Source organism: Phaseolus vulgaris, chromosome 9 (assembly GCF_051622355.1).
Source record: "Phaseolus vulgaris cultivar YP4 chromosome 9, ASM5162235v1, whole genome shotgun sequence".
Taxonomy (NCBI): domain Eukaryota; kingdom Viridiplantae; phylum Streptophyta; class Magnoliopsida; order Fabales; family Fabaceae; genus Phaseolus; species Phaseolus vulgaris.
The window spans coordinates 32,753,226-32,762,697 of record NC_143506.1 but is presented as its reverse complement, the minus strand read 5'-3'; the positions used below and the strand labels follow the sequence as shown (position 1 = coordinate 32,762,697).

The 9,472-nt window shown below is 33.0% G+C and overlaps 1 protein-coding gene across 3 annotated transcripts; it reads left to right on the top strand.

The window, feature by feature from the left end:
- Nucleotides 1-512: 512 nt before the first annotated feature.
- Nucleotides 513-6,909, top strand: LOC137822520 (uncharacterized). Of its 3 annotated transcripts, XM_068627417.2 has the most exons (12): nt 513-634; nt 838-1,093; nt 1,643-1,792; nt 1,940-2,107; nt 2,482-2,634; nt 2,751-2,903; nt 3,059-3,223; nt 3,342-3,473; nt 3,948-4,131; nt 4,218-4,431; nt 5,255-5,540; nt 6,526-6,909. In XM_068627417.2, the coding sequence occupies exons 2-12, from the start codon at nt 937-939 to the stop codon at nt 6,588-6,590; spliced, it is 1,827 nt and encodes a 608-aa protein (XP_068483518.1). In that variant the 5' UTR covers nt 513-634; nt 838-936; the 3' UTR covers nt 6,591-6,909. The 3 variants fall into 3 exon arrangements, with proteins under 3 accessions (XP_068483518.1, XP_068483517.1, XP_090152015.1); XM_068627416.2 differs by lacking the exon at nt 513-634 and having other exon boundaries at nt 639-1,093; XM_090295889.1 differs by lacking the exons at nt 513-634; nt 838-1,093; nt 1,643-1,792; nt 1,940-2,107 and adding an exon at nt 2,358-2,387.
- The last annotated feature ends 2,563 nt before the right edge of the window (nt 6,910-9,472 follow it).

Below are 9,472 nucleotides of genomic sequence, written 5' to 3'. Positions count from 1 at the left end.
TTTAAAAATGAACTTAAAAGGGAAGTTAAGTTATATTCCTATAAAATACTAATCTAGATGTTACTTAGAGAGAGAAAGTGTTTAAAACATTTTTTTAAAAAAATAAACTTAATTTAAATTATGTTTTTCTATTGTGTAAAAGAATTACTAAATTTTCTTTGAAAAGAAACGGTAAAATTATTTATTATTACTATTATTATATATATATATATATATATACTATGAATCTATTTATTTATTATGTAAAGAAACAATTCAATTAATTCATTTATTTATTATACAATGAAAAACTCTCAACAGTCTAGAGTTACTATCCAATATCTCACCATTACAAATATAAAATAAATTTGGAAAAAATATTTTACAAAAAATTTAAGGCTTAATAAATGCAATCTTGTAATAATAAATTAAATGAATCAGTACACACACTTGGTCAAACCATGTAAAGCAGACCAGAACAAAATTATAGAATAATAAGAAGTATAATTTCCAATTAACAAATATTTAACCTTGAAAGAAAAATAACATTGAAGAAAATAATATCAAAATTAAAATTCCAATGTCTTCTTTAATCCTCTCTCACTGATCAGATTCTGGAGAACTGTTATCAGTATTCAGTCTTTACCCCTTCCTGGTTTGTATTCTTTAACCCATCTTCACTCACCTTGTTATGCTATATACATTTTTTTTTTCAATTTTTGTCTTGTGACAGTGATATCAGTGATACACATTTTATTTATTTATTTATTTTTGTTTTGCATGAACAAAAAATAATCACAAATCCCAAAATCTCTTTCTGTATTCTTTAATATTCACACACTTTCTCCTGTCTCTCAGGTTAGGGAAGATTAAAAATTGAAGAGAAAAAGCTTGATTCTTTTTTAGTGGGGTAGTGCGTTTTGTTTTGTTTAACCATTTTTGAAGAAGAGGGGGAAAATGAGGTGGGAAAAGGTAAAGGTTACAGGAGGAGAAGGACCAGGGAAGAGGTGGGGCCACACGTGTAACGCGGTTAGAGATGGCAGACTTCTTTATCTCTTCGGTGGTTACGGCAAATTTAACTGTCAGACCAACCAAGTTCACGTCTTCGACACTCGTAAATTCCACAATCTTTCTCTTTTATTGTGTCTGAGTATTATTGTTTTTGTTTCTTTAAATCTTGATATCGTTTTTAGTTATAAAGATTGATTTTTCTTCTTAACTTTGCTTGCATTGTCATTTTGTGCTTGGTACTGTTCACTAAGCATGGTTACATTATATTTTTTCATGTTTTCATCTTTTAATTTCTGTTATGGGTGGGGTCCCTGTTGTTCTTGAATCTTATGATCGAATGCATTCTTTATTGGGGCATCCTATACCTTTTAGGTTGAGTGCATTGTTTATTATTTATTTGTTATATATTTTAATTATATTTTGTTTTGACGAGGTGGTAATGAGATCTTTTTTTTTTTCTGCTGTACACCGTAATAAAGGTACAACATAGACCTAGAAGGTTTGGGAAAATAGATTTTGGTAACTTGTTTACTGTTTGATGGTGTAGTAGTTTTGTTTTGTGCTTCGTGGTGTTTGCGTTATTTTTGAAGTGTTTCTATCCATTTATTCTGTTATCTGCAGCTATTTTATGGCTCATGTTGGTGATTTGCAGTGAGGCGGATTTGGAGTGAACCAGCTGTTAAAGGGACCCCACCTTCTCCTAGGGACAGCCATAGTTGCTCGGTTGTTGGCGATAATCTTTTTGTGTTTGGGGGTACAGATGGGACCAGGCTGCTGAATGATTTGCACATTCTAGACACTGGTGAGTCATTATTCTGGTATTTTTAATGTGGAAAGGGAATGTTATTAGACTAATTTTTACACCATAGTGATGATCTACTTATGTACACCCTGTGGTGTACAGTAACTGTTTCACTTCATGACACTCACTATTGTTAAACTATCTTAGCTTCACATACATGGATTTTTCCAACTGTGAGAGGGGAAGCACCAGATGCACGGGAGGGTCATGCTTCTGCAGTTATTGGCAAACGACTATTTGTGTTTGGTGGTTGTGGGAGATATTCAAATAATACTGATGATGTGTACTACAATGACCTTTACATATTGAATACAGGTGACTTTTCTTTATCGCAGACTACCATTTATTTATCTAACTAATTCACTTTTCAATTTTTACCCTTAAAATTCATGAGACCTCACACAGTCACATATGTTGATATAGTGTGACAAAATTGTTAAAGATTTCTTATCGTAATTATTATATTCTAGTACATTGGTGGAAATGGAATAGTTATGCTTTTTGTCTTGATTCTAGAGGTTCATTATAATTTCAGTTGTGAATGAAATGCAAGGAAGGCTGCACTGTTTGGTTGTTCTACTATTTACTCTGTTCTGTATAATTCCATTTGCATTAGTACTTTGCAGTTTTTCATTAATGGATAAGATGACAAATATACTAATGATTCCTTTTCATCTTTTCACTTGTAGAAACATATATGTGGATGCGTGCTATAACATCAGGCACTCCACCATCTCCTCGAGATAGCCACACTTGCTCATCTTGGAAAAACAAACTTATTGTGGCAGGTGGTGAAGATGAACAAGATTATTATCTGTCTGATGTTCATGTCCTAGATACTGGTAATTGTTGTATCCTTTTATATAAGCATTATACTTTTGGTGCACTTATTGAATATTTGTGCAAGAAAGGGGATATTTATCGGAGTAGAATTTACTAGAATCTTCTGTAAATGCAGATACTCTTATCTGGAGCAAAGTGTGTACGTCTAGCCAATCATTGCCACCTCGAGCTGGTCATTGTACAGTTTCTTTCGGCAAATACTTGTTTGTGTTTGGGGGCTTTACGGAAGCTCAAAGCCTATACAACGACTTGTATATGCTTGACATTGGTATGTCTAATATCGATATTTGTCTCTAAGTCTGATAAACACTGAAACAGGAGGTCAAACTTTTTAATTGTACTAGTGTGCATAGTAAATATTTATTGTTTGTTCATGCTTTAAATTTGTGCCCTATATAATTTTTCATTTCTGACTGAAAACAGAGACTGGTGTGTGGACGAAGGTGGCAACTACACCTAATGGTCCTTCTGCTAGATTTTCTGTTGCTGGTGACTGTTTAGATCCACATATGAGTGGTGTTCTTGTGCTCTTGGGAGGTTGTAATAGAAATCTGGAGGCCCTGGATGATATGTATTACCTATACACAGGTTGAGCTAAGAGTAAACTTTTTCCTGTATATACTGAGGAAAATTTTGATTGTAAAATTTCTGCAGATTAAGAAGTATGTCACAGAATCGTGTTTCTAATATATTTCTGAATTTTTAGGGATTGCACGGGAAAGAGATCCCAGACTAGATAAGCTTTCCTTAAGGAAGCAATTGAAGCTGAAATGTCAAGGGCAGAATCTCAATCTTGTCCAAAACCCAATTCTGTGTGGATATGGAGTTAATGCTGATGGTAACCATCCCATGAAAATCTTGAACTATAGCCAACTAAGTGAGAATTTGCTTATATATGAACGTTCTGAGGAATATAACAAAGTCTTGTTTTTCCTTGAAGTGATATGTTTTCCTGTCATTCTTGGTACATTGGATTTTGGAAGTCTGTCCAATGTATATCACAGCTTATATTGCGTGCTCTCTTGTTAATGTATTTTCTTGGTCTTCTACCATTTTGTGTGGATAATGTTAAGGTAGTGAGGATTGGTCTTCTTGGCTGCACTCAAAATATAGTTAGATTCTCCGACTACTTTGTGTGTTTATTCTGAGACATGTACCTTAGTTGTGGCAAGCTGATATTTTGTAAAGTTTTATAAGTTCTAAAAGATGGAAAATGGTGTTTCGTTATGGGCCTGGATTAAAAGAATGGAAAATGGTGTTTAGTTATTTCCATTCAAAGTGCGAATCTAAGTATCGAGCATCATGTTTACAGGTAAACTAAATACCCCAGTAAGGCAACCCATGCATCTGGGACAGAGAGTGTTTCATGCCAAAGTTACGGAAAAAAACTCAACAGGATATACTATTGAAACTGTTATTGATGGAAAGCATCTTCGTGGAATTCTGTTTTCAAACAAGCCAAACATTCTTAGTTCAGTTGCTAATACTTCCAATAGGTATGTCTTTCTCTTTACAAATTTTCACTACAATGAATCTCCCTTTTGGAAAAATTGGTTTTAACATAGTGCTTGGTTCTCAACAGGAAAAGGACTGCTAGTGAAATTGAAACTGTTGCTGCTTCAGATGATATTCTTATGCAATCAAACAATGTAACAACTTCTACAGTGCTCAGGCAAGACAAAAGGGAAGATCAACAGGAATTACGGACAGAGAGTTTAGAATTTCTTGAACGCCATAATGAAGCAGATACTATTGCTGTATCAAGTATCCCGACAACTGCTGCTGAGTCCTTTAAGGTCAAGTAGTTTTTTTATTTTACTTCTGTTGAATTGAATTCTATATGTGGGCCAGATTAGTGGCTCTAAAATTTTATGTAGAGGCACCAACAGGGAATAATTAAAAATTTAAAATTGATAGTTTCAGTTGAGTTTTGTTATTGGAACGAAGTTGATTATAAATGTGATCTTATAAACGGTTTTAGATTCTGTTTGCAGGGTGAAGTTTATGAGAATTTGAGATTTTTCAATTGCTGAATAAAATTTTCAGTGTCCAGTGCCTGGTTTGTCCATAAGTGTTGTGCATGTAGGCACTATGCCCATAAAATTAATAGGACTTGCACATGGTTGTAAGTGGTGTATACCCACACAGGCTCTGTCTGCATGCAAGAAAAGCTCTGGATTGCCACTAAATATTGATTTTTTTTCCTATGTATTATGGGTTGAATCCTGAAATCCTTTTCTATGTAACCTTACCTGAGATATAGTTGGTCATGATCTAATTTATTTAATACCTTGGTGGGATATTTGTACCAACACTAAAGTTTTTCCTTTCTTGCCGTGTGTTAAATTATGTTCAATTCAAGATAGTGATCTCACAAAATAAACATTCTTAGAGTTTCCACACAGGGAGACTATTTCCCTGGCTCTAGTGGTGTATGTGAATGAAAAGTCACCCGCCAGTTAATGTGCATGAATCTAATTCTAAGGTTGAGTTATGGAGTCCTAGATGGTTTCTAATGTTCCCAAATGGATACCTAACTAATAAGGAGTATCCCTGGAATGTAACGTGAGTCTTTGGTAAGGTTTCTTTCTTACTTACACATCCATGAATATCCTTCAGGTTTCTGTCGACCCGGAACCAGAAGCTAGTTCCTTGAATCTAAACAGTGATGAGAAAAAGGACAGTGGTGAGAAAAATGACGCACCAAAATCCTTAATTGAGAGCTTGGAAAATGATGGATCCAATGATGTGACAAGTTCCAAAGGTGAAATTCAAATTGGTGATCAAATAAATGTGCCATTTTTCAATTGTGAAATTTCAAGACAAACGAGTGATGCACCAAACTGTGATGCTAATATCCTGGAACCTGCAGCAGCGGAAAGTTCTGTTTCTCCGCCAAATCAAGGTATGGAACTATGGAGAGCAGTTACTGGAGATTCTTTGGCTTGACCTTTTTCGTCTTTTGCATGTCTTTGCATAAAATAGTATCACCTTTTTCCATTTCACATATGCCAACATTTTCATGAAAGTTTGAATTAAATCTAAATAATTCAATTGATAAGTTGCTTCTATCCCCCTCCCACTATAGAAAAGAAAGAAAAAAACATCTGGCTTTACATATTTTGTCTTTTGCATGTCTTTGAGTGAAATGACATTTCCTTTTCATCTCACATATGACAGCATTTTCATGTGAGTTTGAGTTAAACCTAAATAATTCAATTGAGAAGCTGCTTCTATCTCCCCTCCCAAGAAAAAAAAGAACCTCTGGCCCAATATGCTTTGGGATAATTGATTTAGTTTTATAAATGGGATAGGGAGATAATGGTGATGTTTCTTACCTCTTACTTAAAAGAAGTCATCATGTATGCACTTGAAAGCCGCATGAACGATTAACCCTTTGTTTTGTTTCAATTATTTCTGTTTAAAAACTTAAAAGCAATCATGATTAGAGATAAGATATATTTTAGCATCAGATAGATGTCTTCGTAATGTTAAATGAACTCTTGTAATGCTGAAAACTAGAAAATCTGGAGTAAATTTTCCTTTGTTATATATACTGAGTATATGTGAACACGCAGTTGATTACAATATAATTTTTAAATCAAATAATTAGGACTCGATTTCTAATATATTAAATTGTAAGAAATTCTATTAAAAGAAATTGTTAGAAATTTAGTCAGTTTAAAAACAATATGATGCTACTATCTTTAGAGCACTTAACTTTGTTACTAATAGTGAGAAATCTTGATTACCACAATGTTGCAGCACTGTGTTGTTCACTCATAGTGTTTTATAGTTTTGTTTACAGCATACCACATTTAAGCACTTGCATTATTGTGAGTTTGAGCACAATTCTTGTTATATGAGGTGCAATTTTCCTTTGAATACAGGAATAACTGTGGATTGCGCAACTCCAAGGACAGAAGGCCAAAGTGAAGAAGCAAAATTAACTTGAATTCAGGCATTTGTACATTCCTCTTATGAAGGTTACAACAGATGCACATAACAGTTCAATACAGACAAACGTGCTAACTGGTGGGATATACTGTTTACCTAGACAACATATCTTGATCTAAAATTGTTGAGCAAGACCATTATTACCTTAGGTATAGGTAGTGTTAGAAGTTTTTGTCTGCTACTAGTTAGTTTTTGGACATCATAAACTGTTTATTCATTAGGAGAAAAATATTGTTAAGAAGCTGACAATAGTTGCCAGCTTCTAATATTTTTTCTTGGTCGGGGTATCATCAATAGAGGAATATTGTTCTCATCAATTCAGTTTTATGGGACCCATGGTTGTAGCGTGTTTAAGAAATTATATTAACACATTAATTAGCTCATATAATTTAGTATAGATTAAATTTAATTTAATAAATTGTTAAAAAATATTTTATATCACAAATTTTTAATACACTCTTTTTTATCAATTAAATTTTATAGAAAACTAAAATTTAAGAGTTATTAAATAAGAGAGAAGTCCTATACTGTTTTGTTTTTTTAATAATTTTCAATCAAAATACGAAATAAAGAGTACATTTATAGTACTTCATTTATATTTATAATTTTAAAAACATTTGTGGTGGACGATGGAGTTCATGCATTGACACTGGACAAAAGTATCAAGGATCCACAAGAAAAAGAAGAGCACAACTTCATGAGAGTTTGAGTTGCTTACTATGAAAGAAGGTGAAAAAGTTTACAACTTCTTGGCACGAACCTTGACGCTAGTGAGTAAGATGAAGTCAAATGGTAAGACAATGGAGCAAAAGTACAATGGTTAGTAAGATACTTATATCATTGACGACCAAGTTCAATTATGTTGTTCGGAAAATAGAGGAGTCCAATGATTTAAGTACTTTATGCATTGATTAGTTGCATGGGAGTCTATTTGTACATGAACAAAGCATATAGGGATACCAAGAGGAGAAGCATGTGTTGAAAGTAACTCAGGAAACTAACCCAACAGAGGTACATTTAGCCAAGTTTTATCGATGATTTAACTTGTAAAACTTAGGTATATTTCTTACATGAGAAGTCAAAAGTGTGTGTACATTTAAAAAGTTCAAGGCTGGTGTTGAAAAAGAGATAGGTGCATACATAGCTTGTTTAAGGACAAATTGGGGTTTGAAGAGTTTTGTCAATCACACAACATCAGTAAACATTTGACTGCATCTTATACTCCTCAGCAAAACAGAGTGGCTGAAACAAAAAATAAACAAGACAATTATGAATGTTTTTCTCCATGTTAAATGTGAAGCAAGTCCCTAAAGTTTGTTTTTGCTTGAGGCTGTAAAATGTTGTGTGCATATTTAGAATCGATGTCCAACAATAGCAGTTGAAAACAAGACTCTAAAAGAGGCTTGGAATGGTGAGAACCCTATGGCGGAGTCCATTTTTTTGGATCAAAGGAGGACTAAGCTAGACTATAAGAGTAGAAAATGTCTCTTCCTAAGAGTTAGTGATGAGTCCAAGGTATGTAGGTTATATGATCCAATCTCAAAGAACATTATTATCAGTAAAGATGTTGTTTTTGTAAAAGAAGAAAATTGGGACTAGGGGAGAGCAGAGGAAGAAATCAAGCAATACCACGAGAGGACAAAGCACATAGACATCAAACTGCACTTGATGAGAGACATTATTGAGTTTGGGAAGGTCATGATCAAGAAGATAGTCTCATAAGTGCTTATGAAGTCTTTGCCAAGATTAAGGTTTAGATATTGTCTGGATCTAGTTAATTTTTCGTTTAACGAGAAAGAAAGTTGAAGTTGGATGCTCTTCAATGATTTGAACTCAAGGTGAAAAATTGTGAAGATCGATTCTAAATCATATACAACAAACTATCTGTTGAAGAGCTTAGTCAGACGGTTTGGTTAGATTGTTTAATGCAAAGGAGAAGAAAATCGTCTATTAGGAACAATTTAGTAGTGTTAAGATGGGTGAGATCATCTAGTACGTGTTTGTTGTAACTATCTTAGCGATTTTATTGTTTTGAACGATTTTCTATTACTCCTTAGTCTAAGGACTATATAAAGGCTTTAAGAACTCAAACGACACACACGGTATTGTGAGTAGACTCTATGTATAGACCATTTGGTATTAATAAAAGTAATTTCTTCAATCTTATGTTTTTGTTTATTGTTGTGTTATTGTTAAGCAACATATTTTTTTATGTACGTATTGTACTTTTGTATTAATACAATCATTGAAAAATGATAAATCATACTAAAAAAATATAATAAAGAAAAACAAATATTAAAGAAAAGAATTAAAAAGCATAAAAGTTTTATGACTAAAATTAATATTACCGCATAACGAAGTTTACACATTAATGCATGATAATATAACTATTGTTGAAAATTCAATGTCAATTAGAGATAAAGTCAAATTGCATTATATAAATGCGAGTAAACTTCATTTTACAAGTCAATCTTGCAATGATGTAGACTTAAACCCACTTTAGTGATATGGTTTTTTTTTATCAACAAAGAATTTAATGACATGGTATCATAGTTTATCCTAGGAAGACATTTTGAACTTATTGTGTAACCTGCTATCGCGTCATTATTAGACCACCTATAAATATGTAGTCCCACGTAGGGGTATGTTGAAAATACATGTTGACTAGAAATAAGACTAAATTACAATATATAAGTAAAGACAAACCTTCCTATAAAAGTTAATTTTGTGGGAACTTAAACCCACTTTTTAACAATAATATCCACAAATAAGTAAATATCACGTCAATCAGTTCTGAAAACAAAGTGAACAAATCTTCCATCTTTTTTTTTAAAGACAAATATATATGTTCTTCCCTTATCAATACTTTGCCTCTCATGT

Bases quoted from the DNA above. Each gene is read 5' to 3' on its own strand.
- LOC137822520 (XM_068627417.2), top strand. From the start codon at position 937: ATGAGGTGGGAAAAGGTAAAGGTTACAGGAGGAGAAGGACCAGGGAAG. The intron at 2,635-2,750 runs GTAATTGTTGTA...CTGTAAATGCAG, and splicing joins TGTTCATGTCCTAGATACTG to ATACTCTTATCTGGAGCAAA. The intron at 2,904-3,058 runs GTATGTCTAATA...GACTGAAAACAG, and splicing joins CTTGTATATGCTTGACATTG to AGACTGGTGTGTGGACGAAG.